The sequence below is a fragment of the Suncus etruscus genome, chromosome 9, assembly GCF_024139225.1.
Source record: "Suncus etruscus isolate mSunEtr1 chromosome 9, mSunEtr1.pri.cur, whole genome shotgun sequence".
NCBI lineage: Eukaryota > Metazoa > Chordata > Mammalia > Eulipotyphla > Soricidae > Suncus > Suncus etruscus.
The window spans coordinates 96,015,876-96,034,502 of record NC_064856.1 but is presented as its reverse complement, the minus strand read 5'-3'; the positions used below and the strand labels follow the sequence as shown (position 1 = coordinate 96,034,502).

General features: G+C 46.0%; 1 protein-coding gene across 4 annotated transcripts in view; it reads left to right on the top strand.

Annotated features, from left to right (window-relative positions):
• Positions 1-18,627, top strand: part of AMBRA1 (autophagy and beclin 1 regulator 1) — a 248,566-nt gene that overhangs the window by 202,705 nt on the left and 27,234 nt on the right. For all 4 annotated transcript variants that reach the window (XM_049779573.1, XM_049779572.1, XM_049779571.1 and 1 more), the window contains 2 exons: positions 12,154-12,342; positions 14,854-15,008. In XM_049779573.1, the coding sequence (XP_049635530.1) occupies positions 12,154-12,342; positions 14,854-15,008 (344 nt within the window). The remainder of the gene's footprint in view (positions 1-12,153; positions 12,343-14,853; positions 15,009-18,627) is intronic.

The following is an 18,627-nucleotide window of genomic DNA, read 5'->3' as shown; positions in this document are numbered from 1 at the left end:
GAACCATATGGGATGCTGGGATTTGAACCTGGGGCTGTTCTGTGTTGGCTGTGTGCAAGGCAGATGTCTTACCACTGCCCCCGCGCCCCCCGTGAACTTTTCCTCTCAATACCTATACTGTCTATGTTCTGTCTTCAGTTTTATAGCAAAAATAAATTAGGACATTGCCTTAAGCCTTATATGTTACTATGTATTTCTTCATTGCTAATTTTGGTTCATAAATGAGCACCCCTGGTTCAGTTGTACTCTTTTGAAGCCCACAGTTTTCTCTTTTGTATAAAAGGTATTTATTCTGAGTGTTTGTTGTGGGCTTTAAAATATGCAGACTAGGGGCTGGAGAAATAGTTTAGCCAGTTGGGCACTTGCCTTGCACTCTGCCAATCCAGGTTCTATTTCTGGCATCACATATGGTCCTCCAAACTCACCAGGAATGGTTCCTGAGAATTGTGTAAATTGACTCCAAAACAAAACAAAATAAAATAATATTTTCTGTGACATTTCCTCATATGCCAATCATAGTATCCTTATCAGACATTGAAAACAAGGTTAATTTACTGAAGTCAGCATTTCTTTCTTTCCTTCTTTAACTTATTTACAATAGTCTACCTCTTCACACACCTGGTGTTTCTTCCCTCCCCTCCCCTCCCCTCCCCTCCCCTTCCCTCCCTCCCCTCCCTTCCTTTCCCTTCCCTTCCCTTCCCTTCCTTCCCTTCCCTCCCTTCCCTCCCTTCCCTCCCTTCCCTCACCTTCCCTTCCCTCCCTTCCTTCACCTTCCCTTCCCTCCCCTCTCTCCCCTTCCCTTCCCTCCCTTCCTTTCCCTTCCTTCCCTTCCCTTCCTTTCCCTCCCTTCCCTCCCTTCCCTTCCTTTCCCTCCCTTCCCTTCCTTTCCCTCCCTTCCCTTCCTTCCTTTCCCTCCTTTCCCTTCCCTTCCTTCCCTTCCTTTTCTTCCTTTCCTTTCCCTTTCCTCCTTTCCCTTCCTTCCTTCCCTTCCCTTCCCTTCCCTTTCCTCCCCTTCCCTTTCCCTCCCCTCTTCTCCCCCTCCGTTCCTTTTCTTCCTCACTCTCTCCCTCTTTTCCTCACTCCCTTTCTCCCTGAGTCATATAAACCATATATTTAATAATCTGGTGTTTGATTTGGGGGCTTTACTCAGCAGTTCTTGGAGATCACCACTGGTGCAGCTTGGGGAAATCATACAGTTCAGGAATCAAATCCAGGCCTCCTACATGCAAACTATGAGCTGTGTAGTCTGTTATCTCTCTAGCCCCAATAATCTGTTCTTTAACTCTGCTAAAAATAATTTGCAGTCACCTTTTTGTTTATTGAAAATTAAAACCAGGGCCCGGAGAGATAGCACAGCGGCGTTTGCCTTGCAAGCAGCCGATCCAGGACCAAAGGTGGTTGGTTCGAATCCCGGTGTCCCATATGGTCCCCCATGCCTGCCAGGAGCTATTTCTGAGCAGACAGCCAGGAGTAACCCCTGAGCAATGCCGGGTGTGGCCCAAAATCCCCAAAAAAAAAAAAAAGAAAAAGAAAATTAAAACCAATTAATCATCTTTAGCTTCCTGACCCACACTTTATTTACTGTATATTACTCCCATATATTTTGTTCACTTTGACTATGTTTTATAATATTATAATCTGAAATATAGTAAGCATTCACATTTTTTTTGATATATGAAAGAGTATGCAACATAAATCTGCTCCCAGCTAACAATTTTCCTACAGGTACACACAATTAGTAGTTTTTATATACCTTTTCAAGGATAATTGTTTTTTTGTTTTTTTACCCCGCCCTGCCTGCCAGGATAATTTTTTTTTGTTAAATTTGCATTTACAAGTTTGTGGGGTTCTTTCCAGCTCTGTAAATGGTAACCCCAATGGTAACAGGTTACACATATTCTTCTTTATAGTGTATCTTGGTGATTTTTCCATCTCACTATGTAGAGCACTCATATTTTGACGAAGGTGGGGGCACATTCATTGATGCTTAACTCTATGATCTCAGGGTTCACTCTACATCATGCTTAGGGGACCATACGGAATGCTAGGTCTCAAACTCAGATCAACCATGTACAAAGCAAATGTTCTACCCACTGTGCTATCACTGTGACCCCCACTCATTCATTTTTAATGAGTGGTTAGTATTTTATTGTTCACATGTACAGTTGTTTCTCTCTGTATTTTTGGGGGGTCACCCCCAGCGGCACTCTGGGATTACTCCTGGCAAGCTCAGGGGACCATATGGGGTGCCGGGAATCAAACCGGTATCCATCCTGTGTTGGCTGCATGCAAGGCAAACGCCCTGCTGCTGTGCTATAGCTCTGGCCCCACAATTGTTTCTTTATCCACTTTCCATTAAAGGATTCTCTGACTATATTTAGTACTTTCACTGTATAACTATGCTATATTGGCAGTTTCCCCCTGTACAAGTATAATATGCATATGATAAGTTGCTAGCCATAGATCATAAGGAGAAAGAGTGCATTATGCATTTGTGATTTTGGTATGTGTTGCCCAATCACCTTTTGCGGGGCTGCCCATTTAAATGCCCATCTGCAATTTAGAAGAGTGCTTGTCGGGCCCGGAGAGATAGTACAGCGGTGTTTGCCTTGCAAGCAGCGGATCCAGGACCTAAGGTGGTTGGTTCGAATCCTGGTGTCCCATGTGGTCCCCGTGCCTGCCAGGAGCTATTTCTGAGCAGACAGCCAGGAGTAACCCCTGAGCATCGCTGGGTGTGGCCCAAAAACCAAAAAAAAAAAAAGAAATCAGAAAATTGGAGGGGCCAGAGAGATAGTAAAAGGGATTCATTCAACTGACTCCATTCAATCTCCAGCACCCCAAGCAATGCCTGGAACATCCCTTGAGCATAGAGCCAGGAGTAGCATACCAAAAGATGCTGCCTCCCCCCAATAAAAAGATGATCAGAAATTTTAGCTGCTTCTTTGTCAATTGTCTTTTGACTTTACTTGAATGTTATTTTTGTCACAGAACTTCAATTTAGTAGTCACAATTATCCAGTTTCCTTTTATGGTCCCTAGGTCTGTATCATCATCAAGAACATCACTAAGTACATTATTTTAGTTTTTACCTTTAAACCTCTGGATTCACTAGGAAATTTAACCTAGTGCCAGATAATCAGGGTGGTATCCAACTTTGCCCCCACATGGCCACTTCTTGTCACACACTCTTCATGGACTAATTCATCAGATACTACTTTCATCTGTCCTGTGTGTATTTAGATGGATTTGTAAATTTCTACTCATTCCCAGGGATTTGCCTTATAATTCATGAGAGAATACCTCATAGGTTTAATTTTTTGGTACTTTGTGTTTCAGAATCTGGAAAGACTAGTATCTTCTTCTTCGTCTTTTTTTTTTTTTTTTTTTTTTTGGCTTTTTGGCTTTTTGGCTTTTTGGGTCACAGCTAGCAGTGCTCAGGGGTTACTCCTGGCTTTATGCTCAGAAATCTCTCCTGGCAGGCTCAGGGGACCATATGGGATGCCGGGGTTTGAACCACTGTCCTTCTGCATGAATGGCAAATGCCTTACCTCCATGCTATCTCTCTGGCCCCGACTAGTATCATTTTTAAAAATAAATGTTTGGGGCCCGAGAGATAGCACAGCAGCGTTTGCCTTGCAAGCAGCCGATCCAGGACCAAAGGTGGTTGGTTCGAATTCCGGTGTCCCATATGGTGCCCCAGGCCTGCCAGGACCTATTTCTGAGCAGACAGCCATAACCCACACACCAGGTGTGACCCAAAAACCAAAATAAATAAATAAATAAATAAATAAATAAATAAATAAATAAATAAATAAATAAATAAATAAATAAATAAAAATAAAAATAAAAATAAATGTTTGGGGCCAGAGCGATAAGGCATTTGCCTTGCATGCAACTGACCCAGACCAACCTGGGTTTGATCCCCAGCATCTCATATGGTCCCCTGAACCTGCCAAGAGCAATATCTGAGCATAGAGCCACAAGTAACCTCTGAGCACTGCCGGGTGTGTCTCAAAAATAAATAAATAAACAAATAAATAAAATAACAAGTGTTTGGATATGGGGCCAAAGAGATATTATAGTGAGTATGATGTACCTTACTGCCCCTGACCTAGTTCCATCTCTGGCATCCCTGTGGTCTTCCTACCACTGCCATAGTGATCCCTGGGCTCAGAGCCAAGCCTTGAGCACGTGGCTGGAAAAATAAAACAAAGTTTGGTAGGAGAAGCTTGGGGCCATACCTGGCAGTGCTTAGGGGTGCCATGTAGTGTCATAATTGAACCACGGTGTTTGTGTGGAGTATAGACCTTACACACAATAGATCAGTTTGAAACCACCAAGAGTAAGTGCTCATTGTGGTATTTGGTTTTGTTTTTGTCTGGGGGTAGAACACCCAGCAGTCCTCAGATACTACTTCTGGGTTTGCTTCAGGAATCGTGTAGTGTTGGGCATTGAACCCAGGCCTCCTGCACACAAAGCTGGAGCACTAGCCCATTGAGCTTTCTTACTGGGGCCCCACTGTGGCTTTTCCCAGTCAGTGAGCAAACAACATTGTGCATTGGGGTGCCTTGTCAGATCAGGCCCTCAGAGATCCTTGGTCAGTGGTGGGAGGCAGGCTGCCTTATCAGAGATGGCGTATGTGCCACCTTCAGAGAGAGTTTAAAATGTCATCTGGAGCTCTGCATAGTAGGTCTTGGTCTGAAATTTGAGGGGTTTAGAGATAGCCAAAAGGAAAATTTCCTGCTGATTTAAACCCTCTGGGCTTTCCCAGTCAGTATCGAATGACTTTGTACAAGCACTGCAACTGCTCATCACTCCTCTGGCTCATCTGGCCAGCCGGCAACAGGCTTCAGATCGATCTCTGTACAAGGTGTTTGTTTATAATTTATGTAGCTGATAGGAAGGCAGAGCCATCTGCTCCTCCAGGCATCGGCATTTCGAACCCCTCCCCTCCCCTTCGAGGGCATTTTTACTTGGAAATCATTTATAATTAGGAGGAGATTACATTGCCGAGTCTGGAACATGGCTTCCTGCTGTTTTCTGCATCATTTTCCTCCCCCCGGAGCTGCCCCCTGAAGTTCTTAACAGAGTTTTGATTTGGAGGTGGGGTATGGGGGGAGGTTTTCCTGCCTTTGCCTTTATTTTTTTCCCAGCTGCCCAGCTCACTGCCCCTTCATCCTTCACCACATGAATTTTGCTCATAAGTACAGTGTGGGCTGATGGAGTTATGGCGTGGATCAGGGACTGTCCAATGGACAGTTTTCAAGATGTCCAGACCCACTGGCATCAGAGCCACCTGGGGACCTGCTAGAAATACACATTCTTAGGCCGTCCTCCCAGAGTTCTCTGATTCAATAAGCCCTCCAGGTGACTCATGTGCCTGCAAACCTCACTAAGGAGGGGGAGGAGCCAAGCTAGATGTTTTAATGCCAACCAGGTCGCCACCATCTCAGACAGTTTTCCACTTCACTGTTCTTCTTTGCAGCCCACATTACTGTTGGGTAGCCTTGCCACTAGTGCATTATTACTCCAGTGACCCAAGAAAACAAGTCATCTGTGCCTTTATGAGTATAAGTTAGCTCATCAAGATTTCAGCCTTGAGAAGAAACGACACATATGAATTGAAGTAGTGGCCACTCACCAGTGTAACTGAACATTTCCATTTTCTTGTGGGAAATTAATAGACAACAAGTGGCTAATGTAAGTTGCTAATTGGAGCTTTGAAATAAAAATGAAATTGTAAATGCACTCCCAGTGCTCACTGAAATGAAGCTACCAAATCACTCTGCGCCTGCCGCATCTCCTTCATCTTTGGGGTGGAAATGAAAGACACCCCGCATCTAGCAGTTAAAGAGCTAAGAGGGAACATGCCAGCAGAGAGGCAGTTTGCATCTTGAGCATTCTCTCTTCAGTTCCCTTTTGTTTCTGTCTCTCTTTCCGAGCTTAGGGCAATTGGGAGCTGGGGAGGAGTGGAGTGTGGGACAGAATTGGGCAGATGGCCCTTGTCTTGGACTCACCATGATATAGTACAAACAGAAATGCAGTGGCTTAAATTTGAGGCTGGCAAAATGTTTTGTTGTCTCTATGCCCATTTTCTCAGGGGTTCAGAATCAAGTTCCTTGTTCTTTCTGACCCCAGGCCTCTCTTAGCATCTTAGAAAATAATATTGGGGGATGAAGAGGTAATACAGTAGGTAGAACATTAACCTTGTATCCAGCTGACTTGACTTTATCTCTGGAAGCCCCACCAGGAGTGACCCCCAAGTGCAAAGCCAGGAGTAAGTCCTGAGCACTCCACTGGGGTGGAGAGGAAGGAAGCAAGGGAGCTAGCTAGTTTTGGGGTTCTGTCGCAAGCATTACATGTCACTTAGAATGACACCCCCCACCCCAAGGTCTGCACCAAGAGTAAGTCCCTGGAGTAGATAGTACTGGGGTTAAGGCACTTGCCTTCCCATAGCCAGCAATGTTTTGATCCCCGGCACCCTTGAGCTCTGTCAAGAGTGAAGCCCGAGCATAAAGTTAAGAGTAAGCTCTGAGTATCACAAAGGTGTGGCCTCCCCCTAAAAGAAAGAAATTAATCTGGGAGTAGAGCTGGGAAAATAGTTGAAGTTGTAGAAGATATGCCTAACAGGTAAAAGACCCTAAATTTGAACCCTGGGATTGTACGGTTCTCCAAGTACCCTCAGGCCCTGTACACTGGAGGTCAGGTCAGCCTTCGCATTACAAATAACAAGCATCACAGAACATGGGTCCACTCTGCATGGCAAGAAAGGACTATGAAGGGGTTTTGAGCCACACCTGGAGATGTTCAAGGCTTACTCCTATCTCTGTGCTCACTACCAATAAGGCTTGGGGACCATATGGGATGCCAGGGATTGAATTCAGGTTAGCTGTGTGTGCAAGGCAAGCACCCTACCCACTATACAATCACTCTGCCCCCAATTTAATACGTTTAAAAAAAAAGTGGTGTTTGGGGCCGGAGAGATAGCATGGAGGTAAGGCGTTTGCCTGGCATGCAGAAGGACTGTGGTTCGAATCCTGGCATCCCATATGGTCCCCTGAGCCTGCAGGAGCAATTTCTGAGTGTAAAGCCAGGAGTAACCCGTGAGCGCTGCCGGGTGTGACCCAAAAACAAAAATAAAAACAAAAGTGGTGGTGAGATTTGGGAGGGTTTTTTTTTTTGGAGGAATGCTTAGGGACCCAGTGACTACTTCCGGTGGTACTCAGCTTGGCTGTATGGGTTTAGTGCTAGGGCCTTTCAGTGCATTTTCCTTTGTGTTTAGTTTCCTTTGGACTGCTCAGGTTTACTGCTGGACCTCTAACTTGGGGCCTACTGTAAGGCATGTGCTCCAGCCTTTTGAGCTCTCTCCCTATCTCAGTAGTGAGTTTTAAGGTTCATTATAGGCTTCTGTGTCTTTGATTATATATTAACACAGTAGACCTTGATCTATATAATATAGCAAAACAAACTCTTTGATTAAAATAAAATACCCATAAATTCTTTTTGAAATACTGTTTGTGGACAAAATGGCATCTGTGCAAATCTGTCTTAAAGACCAAAGAGTTCCTAAGCCAGAGAATAGTAGAGGGTTAAGGTGCTTGCCTTTCAGGCCCGGAGAGATAGCACAGAGGCATTTGCCTTGCAAGCAGCCGATCCAGGACCAAAGGTGGTTGGTTCGAATCCTGGTGTCCCATATGGTCCCCCGTGCCTGCCAAGAGCTATTTCTGAGCAGACAGCCAGGAGTAACCCCTGAGCACCGCCGGGTGTGGCCCAAAAACCAAAAAAAAAAAAAAGGTGTTTGCCTTTCACATGGCTGACCCTTGTCAATTAACTGCATATAGTTTCTCCTTCACTGCTAAGAATGATCCCCGAACACAGAGCCAGCATGAGTAAGTCCTGAGCACCCAAACAAACAAACAAACAAAAAAAAACATTTCCTTCCCAGTTTATTTTTGTGTCTTTTTTTTTTTTTTGGTTTTTGGGCCACACCTGGTGATGCTCAGGGGGTTACTCCTGGCTATGCGCTCAGAAGTTGCTCCTGGCTTGGGGGACCATATGGGACGCCGGGGGATTGAACCGAGGTCCGTCCTACGCTAACACTTGCAAGGCAGACACCTTACCTCTAGCGCCACCTTCCTGCCCCATTTTTTGTCTCAATATTTACAATCTTCACTTTGCTCTTTTTTTTGGGGGGGGGTTTGGGCCACACCCGGTAACGCTCAGGGGTTACTCCTGGCTATGTGCTCAGAAGTTGCTCCTGGCTTGGGGGACCATATGGGACACCGGGGGATCGAACCGCCGTCCGTCCAAGGCTAGTGCAGGCAAGGCAGGCACCTTACCTTTAGCGCCACCGCCCGGCCCTTCACTTTGCTCTTAATGGTTCCAGTCTAAGTTGATTGTTGCTGCTGCTTCTATTTTCTTTAAAAAAAAAAAAAAAATCCTGCTGAGCATTGTGTCAGCCTAAAGATTAGCAAACCAGGGACTGGAGTGATAGCACAGTTGGTAGGGCGTTTGCCTTGCATATGACAGACTCAGGTTCGATCCTCGGCATCCATATGGTCTTCTGAGTCTGCCAGGAGCAGTTTCTGAGTGCAGAGCCAGGAGTAACCCCTGAGCACCACCGGGTCTGGCCCTCTCCCTGCCCTCAAAAAAAGAGATTATAAACCAGGATGGACTCCCTCCTGAAGTCTCTCCCAGTTCCTTGGATTCTCTGTGCTCAGTTGGTATCATGTGTCAGCCTAGAGAAGGAGATTGTCTTCATCTTGGCAACAGGCTTAGGAAAGGCTAAAAGGCTGTTTAAGGAGCAGACGGGCTCGGTGAGTAGATAAATCCAGCCATAGAGGCTGGAGCAGATGGTGGGTTGGACGTGGCACAGTACAGAGCACTAATGGTGATAGCAACCAGTATTTGGATGTCATTATTTTATTAGTTAGCAAACAGCCGTCCTTGTGGTCCCTCCACAGTGCCATGTGTCGTGGTGCTGGAGGTGTCAGTCCTCGGGAGTTGGCACAGCAGCTAATCAGTGTGTTCTCGTGGCTTCATTAGCAATCCAGAGAGTTTTAGTAATCACCGACTGCTTGCTCCCACTAAGCCTCAAGACCCAAAAAAAAAAGCAATTCTTGGCTTTGTTTTCACTGAAGGACTTTCTTTCCCAGGTCAGGCCTTTAGGCTTACTGGACTAGATGACCTGGAAATTGGTTAAGGATAGCTGAGGAAGACTTTCACACACCCCCTTTTAAAATATTTTTATTTATCTATGTCTATTAGTCATAGTTTTTTAAAATTTATTTATAACCATAATGCCTCTGACATGTCTTCAGATAATCTCCAGTTAAGAGAAAGATTGAAAGAATACCTTAGTCTATGCATGGGGTAGGTCTAAATGAGATCCAGTTCCAGAAGCCATTCTTCCCTTTGGCTATGCCCTGCTGTGCTGTTTATATATACCCAGGATGTAGACTCTAGTACTAGGCTCACATCAGGGACAGGCCACTTCCTCTTGACATGAACTAAGGGACTTGAAGGACATGCAGAGAAAAGCCTGCAGGCCCTGAGTGGTGCTGTTGATGAGTCTTGAGGCCCTCTGGTGTGGAATAGTCAGTCTCCCTACAGGCCCACATTTCCCCACCGCACTCCCTCCGCAGCCTGTGGTTTGGCTTGCTTTGGCCTTTGTTCTCCCTCACAGCTAAGCCTGGACTGTGGCCGCTGTGACACTGACCTGTGGATGCACATGGCATGCCCAGAGCAGCATGAGCAGTGAGAACCAGCCAGGTTTCTCTTGATCCTCTCTCTGGGGACTCAGCAGTTGGTGTTAGCAAGGCGCTTCCAAAGAACTGAAGTCTCCAAATACTCCAGTTCTCTTACATGAGAAAAGAAGACCTGTTTTCTCCAAGGTCACGAAGCTGATGGAGCGTGGGATTCGCTCTCCAGGGAAGCTTTTACCTGTACCAGTGGGTTTGCATTTTCATTCATCTTAGGTTAAGTTTCGATCTTCTGGACAGCAACAGCTGTTGAATAACTCTAAGGAACAATTTCTCCTTGTCATCTCCCCAGTGAAGCTCCTAGGATATGCACTGAGACACAGCAGGTGGCAAGTTGTTGTGTTGTTTACTGTAGCTTTCTCTGCAAGCAGTGGAAGAGATGGCTTGTTTGTTTGAGGCCCACACCCCACAATGCACAGGGGCTGCTCCAGGCTCTGTGCTCAGGGTGTTGATCCCAGCAGTGCTCGGTGGACCATGACCCAGGCCTCTTGTTTGCCAGGCTTCATTTTTCTTGCCCCTTGGGCCATTTCTTCAGCCTAGACATCTTTCCTGTCTCTTGCCTTTTTTGTTTTGTAACATTTTTTTCAAACCCAGTGATGATATTTGGCCCAGTGTTGTGAACCTAGCAATCTAGTGCATGGACCCAGCTGTGCTGGGGGCATATGATGCCAAAGATCAGGCTCAGAACATTGCATATGCCCAGCATGTGCTCTACCCTTGAGCTATGTCCCTGGCTCCTGATGCCTGGCATTTTAGTTTGACAAGGCATCATTTAGCATTTTTTAAGCAGGTGTCAAGCCCTTAGGAAGGCATCTAAATTTCTTTTTTTTTCCCCTAGTTTTTAATATAACACCATGATTTACCAGGTTGTTCATTATACAGTCATTTTAGGCATTAAATATTCAAACACCAGCCCTACTACCAGTATAATCTCCTTTCACCACCAGTATCTTCAATCTCTCACCCCCATAGCCTGCCTCCATGCAGGCACAAACGAATTTATTTCATACTGCTTGTTACAACAGAAGGAAAAAGATGGTTGTATTTCTCCATAGTGTTACTAAAGTCAGTTTCTAAGAATTTACTGGCCTGTGATTGGTGCTAGCTGAGCCTTTTGTGTTACTGTTTAGACTCACTGAGCTTGGTAGATTACTATATAACTTTTCCATCAGATTTCCTGATGATACTACTGGGCTGACAACTCCTGTAAGATACTGAGGTGTCATGAGGCCATGTGGTCCAAGATTTATAGATCTGAAACAAATTTGGTCGCTTGGAAGTTTGAAAAGGCTCAGAACTGGGCCATTTCTGTCAAGAGGATTTAGGGGGTGGCATTGGGCTACTGTGGTTCGTGCAGAAAGGAGACTTTTCCCCCACCCTCTTTTTGAGATCATCCAAGACCAGACTGCCTAGGAAGTATCAGCCACCATTATTTTCTTTTGGAGCTTGGTGTAGAAACCCGGCCATTTTTCTGCCAGGAAGATGGAAGCCCAGGGCAGTACTGTTGGTTTTTCTGTTGGCAGGGTGGATGCAAGGGGGTTTGGCCCAATCTCACTTCACAAGAAAAGACCTGGAGTTTTCAGCTCCACAATCCAATCTCACTTGAGAAAATTTAGCTGCTATATTATGTAAAATATATCTCCACATCGTGAAATTACTGCATGTGTGTATTTCCACCCTAAGTGGACAGGTTTGAAGAAGCAGGGTAGTAGCAAAGAGTTAATAAAGCCAGTGAGGAGAGAGTCGTGGAGTCAGTGGCTTCTCTCTCATGGTCTCTGAGCACCAAGTCAGACTGTCCTTTCATGATTAACCCTGTAAAAAATTCACTGGGGTGGAGGAGGAGGAAGGAGGGAGGGAGATCCAGGCGGATCTCTTTTACATATCAAAGGGAGAGGTTTAAAGGAAAGAGGAAGATGGGGAACCACCTTTGTTTTGGGTTAATAACTGGGTGTCATCTTACTGTATTACTTAATTTCGGTTGCTGAGCTGGGCTGTTTCTGTCAGAGGGTTTAGGAGGTGGTGTTGGGCTGCCATGGTTCATGCAGAAAGGGGCATTTGTACCCAATCCTGTGCGTCCTTTTCCTGAAAATGCCAAAGATATCAGCCAGGACCAGACTACCTGGGAAGTATCAACAGCCATTATTATCTTGTCGACATCTTAATTTCTTGACCCAGATATTTTTACATCAATTTAAATTATTTTGGTGGGGCAGGAGTGCCAGTGTATGTTTGGGCCACACCCAACAATACTTTGAAGACCCGAAGACCCGTGTAGTGTTAGTGACCCAGGATTGGCCACATGCAAGGCAAGTGTCTGAACCTCTGTACTATCTCTCTGCCCCTCATCTTCAAACTTCCTTACTTATTCTCTTTTCTCTCTTTGCCTGATACAGCCTCCGTGAATGTGCTGGTTCAGAACTGCAAGATCTACAATGACGCCAGCTGTGACATTTCTGCAGACGGCCAGCTCCTGGCAGCTTTTATCCCCAGTAGCCAGCGGGGCTTTCCCGACGAAGGCATCCTAGCTGTGTACTCCCTGGCCCCCCATAACCTGGGTGAAATGCTCTACACCAAACGGTTTGGTAAGGAACAGGAAGCCCATCCTAGTGACAGAGGGACACTGGGACCATGGCATGGTCATTCCTAGGTGAGGCACTTTTTAGGCCAGCGGGACTCTGACACACAATCCCTGCTTCCCTGGGGCTCAGAGGAAGAGGCCACAGGAAGAATGTTTTGTTGGGGCCCCTGGCTGGTAGGTTATGGTCAAATATCTGAATTTTTCTCCTGCATATATATATATATATATATATATATATATATATATGCCCTTGTTGTGATGTCAGGTATAATGGAGGAAAGAGCGAACCTTGGTCACAGCTTGGGGGCATGGTAGACTCACTCATGTCACAGGGCTTCAGGCATTATGTATGAAAAATCCCCCAAAATGTATGTTCTCCTTGAGCCAGCAGTTCTATCTCTAACAAAATAAATCAGAAGGGGCCAGAGTGATAGCACAGCAGTAGGGTGTTTACCTTGCACAAGAACAACCCTGGACGGACCTAGGTTCAATCCCCAGCATTCCACGTGGTCCCTCGAGCTAGCCAGGAGTAACCCCTGAGTGCCACCGGGTGTGGCCCAAAAACCTAAAATAAATAAGTAAATGTTTTAAAAAATTAAAAATAAAAACCTGAAATTCTGTATGCAGAAATGTTCACAGTAATGTTACTTGTCATAGAGAAAACTAGCACATTTTGAGGTGTGCTTAAATATGTAATGGTGCCTTGACATGACAAAGAACCAGTTGGCCTTTAAAACCCTCTTCTGGGGTCAGAGCAATAATACAGCAGATAGAGCTCTTGCTGATATGTGGTTGACTAGGTACAATTCCTGGAATCACATACGGAGCACCCAAGCACTGCCAGGAGTGATTCTTGAGTGCAGCCCCTGAGCATCACCAGATGAGGCCCCAAAACAAAACAATAAAAGCAACAAAAATTTTTTTATATAAACACTCTTCTGGGGGCTGAAGCCATGATACAACAGATAGGGCTCTTGCCTTGCATCAGCCAACCCCGGTTCCATATTGTACCCCAGGCACTGCAAGGAGTAATTCCTGAATACAGAGCCAGAAGTACAGAATACAGAGCCTGAGTTCCACATGAGAGAGGTTCCAAAACAAAGTAACAACAATAAACAAATTCTTCTGGGATTGGAAAAATAGTATAGGGTTAAAACTTGCTTTGGAGACTACCCAGGTTCAATCCTTGGTACCTCCTTTAGTTCCCTGACTCCCACAAGGAGTGAGACCTGAGCATAGAGCTAGAAATTCCCTAAGCACATCTGGGTATGACCCAAAACAAACACACAAAAAAAGGATAAGCATTCTTTCAAAAGAAGAATGGTGGGTAAATATTCCTAATAAATGAAATATTAAGGGGACTTCAAAAACACATTTAAAGTAGATATAATGGGGGCCAGAGAGATAGCCTGGAGGTAAGGCGTTTGCCTTTCATGCAGAAGGTCATCCATTGGAATCCCCGCGTCCCATATGGTCCCCTGTGCCTGCCAGGAGCAATTTCTGAGCATGGAGCCAGGAGTAACCCCTGAGCACTGCTGGGTGTGACCCAAAAACCACACACACACAAAAAAAGTAGATATAATGGGGCAGGAGAGATAGAATGGAGGTAGGGCATTTGCCTTGCATGCAGAAGGATGGTGATTCGGATCCCAGCATCCCATATGGTTCCCCTGAGCCTACCAGGAGCAATTTCTGAGCATAGAGCCAGAAGTAAACCCTGAGTACTGCCGGGTGTGACCCAAAAACAAACAAACAAACAAATAAATAAATAATAGGGCACAGCAGTAGGGTGTTTGGCTTGCATGCAGAAGGATGATGGTTCAAATCCCGGCATCCCATATGGTCCCCCAAGCCTGCCAGGGGCGATTTCTGAGTGTAGAGCCAGGAGTGACCCCTGAGCGCTACCAGGTGTGACCCCAAAACAAATAAACAAAAAATTAAGTAGATCTACTTTAAAACTATGGGTCCAGAGCATTAATACTGCTATACAGATAGCATACGTAGGGTGTTTGCTTAACATTTCAGCCAACCCAGGTTTAATCCCTAGCATTCCTTATGGTCCCTTGAGCCCTCCAAGAGTGGTCCCTGAGCACTGCCTGGTGTGACCAAAAAAAGAAAAGAAAGACACAGAGAACCAGAGAGAGTGTATACAGCAGGTAAGGCTCTGGCCTTTGTACATGGCTAGCCTGTGTTCAATCCCCAGCATCCCATATGGTCACCAAGCACCACAGGAGTGATTCCTGAGTGCATAGCCAGCAGGGTTAACAAACATTACTAGCAAAACTGTGATTGTTTTAAGAGTGGCGAGCATTTATCAAGTATTCTATACATCAGGCACTACTCCAGCCTTTGCAGGTTTTCTCACTATACTCCTCGCTATAATCCCATGAGACAATACCAGGAGAATCAAAGATGAAGACTGAAAAGACCAAAGGAAAGACTAAGAATGAGGGACATTTTCTGTGGGATGGCAAGAACGCAGGATAATGTTTCTCTCTGTTCTGTCGGCCTTTAGGTCCTAACGCCATTTCGGTGAGCCTGTCCCCCATGGGCCGGTATGTAATGGTGGGCTTGGCCTCCCGAAGGATCCTGCTGCACCCCTCCACAGAGCACATGGTGGCCCAGGTCTTCAGGCTACAACAGGCCCATGGTGGTGAGACCTCCATGCGGGTGAGTCCCACTGCTGTTCCTCCACTTGATGGCAGCTCTCCTGGGCTGGGCTTAGGGAAGATACCAGTGCAGCTGTTCATGTGAACAGGCTTGCACTACAGGAAACTTGTCAGTACTGGTGAAAGGCAGGGCCAGGACTGTTCTGTATCCTCTAATCTGGCTTCCCTAGAGACCAGGAAAGTACTTCTGGCTACTGACCAGACTGACCATTTACTTTCCTTACTTCAACATGAGACCTTTAGTCTGGACATGCATTAAGGACCCCAATGAAATATTTATGCTTTTTTTCTTCTTGTGAGGAAGCAAGCTATAAAAAGGGGTGGTATACCTTGAAATATTTTTATCTGTGGGTTGTAATTGTGATGGAAGATGGATGGAGGCTTGGGACTGCTGCCCACAATCTTACCAGCTCTGTCCGCTTGGCCAGCAGAGCATCATCTTGTCTGAGACCCTTCGTTGTGAGAAAGGCCCAATGAGCAGTGTGGGTCAGTGACCTTTCACACACAGCTGGATCTCGACCTGGGGAGCCTCCTCTGTCCCTGGGGACTCATCTGGGCCAGATTTGTCAAAGGGAGTTGAGCATTTGAAATGTAATCTAATTAGATGGTATTTAAGTTCCTGTCTTGAGTTTAAGAACCTGTGAATTCCCTCAGCGCTTGTGTAGCTGATGCCATTTATAGTTTTATGCTCTTCTTTGAGTGGTTTTGTGTTTTGGGTAACCTGGTGCAGCCCATAAAACTATGTAATTAGGTTCAGCCTAAGTTCCTTAGGGACATATTCCCCCAGGGTCCCTCATTTAATGCTTTTCATGTGGATGCTTGTTGAATGGCTTGAATGGGAAGCCTTATTTTTTTTTTCAACTTGGAGATAGGATTCATTTTATAAAAGAAGTAGATAGCAGAAGGCCTGGTATGTCTTATTCTCCCTGATGCCCCCTAATGAACTCTCTGTCCAGCTATGAGCTCCTCTACCTCTGTCATGCCTCCTCTCCCTCATTCCCAACTTCCCACAAGCTCTTCCCCTTCTTGGAACCTTCCAGCAGAGTCACTCCCTCCTTTCCTCTTTCTCTCTCTCTCTCTCCCCCCCCTCCCTCTCTTCTTCCCTCATACAAGCTCACATTTGCCCGCCTCACAGAAAACCGCACTTGTTTGTTTCCGTTTCATCCTCCTGTTGTGAACTGCGCACTTCAGAACAGAGGCCGTGTCTGGCTCATCCTCCTGAAGTGCAGGTGACTGGAGGAAACCTGATGTTTCAGGAAAAGCTGAGTGAAAGGAAGAGAATCTCAAGGGCAGTATCCTACTTTTTCACTAAGCCTCTGAAAGTATTCTCTTTCTTTATTCCCTTTAAAGGTATTTAAAGAGATTCTTGAGGTCTTGTTTTTTGTTTTATTGTTGTTTCTAGCAATGCTCACGATTACCACTCCTGGACTATGCACTCAGGAATCACTCTTGGCAGTGCTTGTGTTTTCCATGTGAGATGCTGGGGATTGAACCTGGGTTGGTGCATGTCAGGCACATTCTAACTGTACTGTCTCCCCAGCCCGACATTCTCTTAACATCATATGGAGGAGGACAGACCAGTTCCTAAATTCCATTATGACTTGGAAATTCTTGCCACTGAGCAATCAAGAGAGGACTTTTTTAGTTGTTGGCTTTGTTTGGGTTTGGTTTGGCTTTGGGGCCACACCCAGTAATGCTCAGGGGTTACTCCTCTCTCTGCCTTCAGGAACCACTCCTAACAGTGCTCAGGGGACCTTATGGGATGTTGGAGATCGAACCTGGCTTAGCCTCCCTAGAGGACTTTGGGAGAAGTTCATGAAACCTGTTTCATTATCAAGTGACTTTAGGATGGAAGTCGAGTTTTAATTTGTACATATTTAAGGCTTACCTTGAGTTAGTTGGGATGATAAAAAGTACCCAGTATCTGCTTTCCACTACCTCTTATCCTAGCCCCAACAGCTGTTTTTCTAACCCTTCTGCATCATTGTGGGATAATTGTTTATAATCATTAAGAGACAGGATTTGATTTCGACAAAACTAATGGACAGCACCAGCCTCTCCCGGAAGCCAGGGCTCCTGCCCAACTCCTGGGCACACCCTGCCAGCCCTTCATCCTAGCCAGGTTCCTCTGTTCCATAAGTAGCCAGAAACATCTGGCTAATGGCAAACAGTTCCAAGGCGGAAGCCAAGATGTCACATATGGAGCCAGCTCAGGGAGTGCAGTTGGAGAAGTCTGCTGAGGAGATGTGGCAATCCACTGCTGGCCTGCTAAGGGCTCGGGGCAACTAGCCAGCTGATGCACGCCTTGCCTCGTGACAAGAGCTATTTCTCAGGCCTCCCAGGGAGGCTTTTTTGATTCTCAATAGGCACCATCTGCCACTTAGGAAAGGGAACTGAAAGTAACTAGAAAGCTCCCCTTTGAGAAGCATTCTCTCACCCCAGAGGCAGGATGCAGGCTGCTCAAGGCTTTGCTTGTTCTGTGTGAGTCCAGCCCAACATCATTTTGCACATAGCCAACCTCAGTTCAATCCTAAAAGACACCTCTGGTTCTCTGAGCCCTGTCAGAATCAAGCCCTGAGCACAACTGGTATGTTCCCTAAACCAGGAAACCTTGTGCTGTTGTTTTCTGGGTCTGGTTTTCTTGATCTTGGTTCTCCCTTTCATCAAAAGGCACTGAAGCTGGTAGAAGGGATGATACTATCTTTGGGATAGCTGCCCTGTGGCACGGTCTCTACAGATAGGGAGCAAGGTTTTAATGTGACCAAAAAAGCAGTCCTCTCTGTACAGGGAAGTCCATGTGGGTGTCTCTACCAACTTCTGCCCTCTAAGGGATGCTCTTGAGAGGGATGACTCTGTCCTTAAGCTTCTTTCCCCTCCTCGATCCCCTCCTCTTTAGTATTACTTCTTTTGTTTTTTTTTTCCAGTCACACCTGGTAGCGCTCAGGGTTTACTCCTGGCTCTGTGCTCAGAAATCACTCCTGGCAGGCTCGGGGGACCATATGGGATGCCGGGATTTGAACCACTGCCTGTCCTGGACCAGCTGCATGCATGCAAGGCAAACACCCTACTACTGTGCTATCTCTCCAGCCCTGGTGTTCCTTCTTTTTTTTTTTTTTTTTTTTTTTTGGTTTTTGGGCCACACCCGGTGACGCTCAGGGGTTACTCCTGGCTATGCGCTCAGAAGTTGCTCCTGGCTTGGGGGACCATATGGGACACCGGGGGATCGAACCGAAGTCCGACCAAGGCTAGCGCAGGCAAGGCAGGCACCTTACCTTTAGCGCCACCGCCCGGCCCCCCTGGTGTTCCTTCTTAAAATTCTCTCTAATGATGTTCAGAGAGGACAACTTGTTGAGGCTTCAGACATTTCCCAGGAGAACATCCTCCAGAGCATTGACTTCCCCATTTTCATTCCCACTAAGTGGCTTCTCTCCCCAAGAGACAGTGTTTTACACAGTCCCCAATGAAAACTGCTGAAAATGAATTGCTAATTACTGGTAGCCTTGAGGCCAGTATTTGGATCAGTTCTCCTGAGTCTAGAATTGGCACTTCCCATACTGTGCTCTTTGGACAACCTGGTCAGAATCCAAGGGAATTTTTACAAATCCAGGCCACACTCGAGC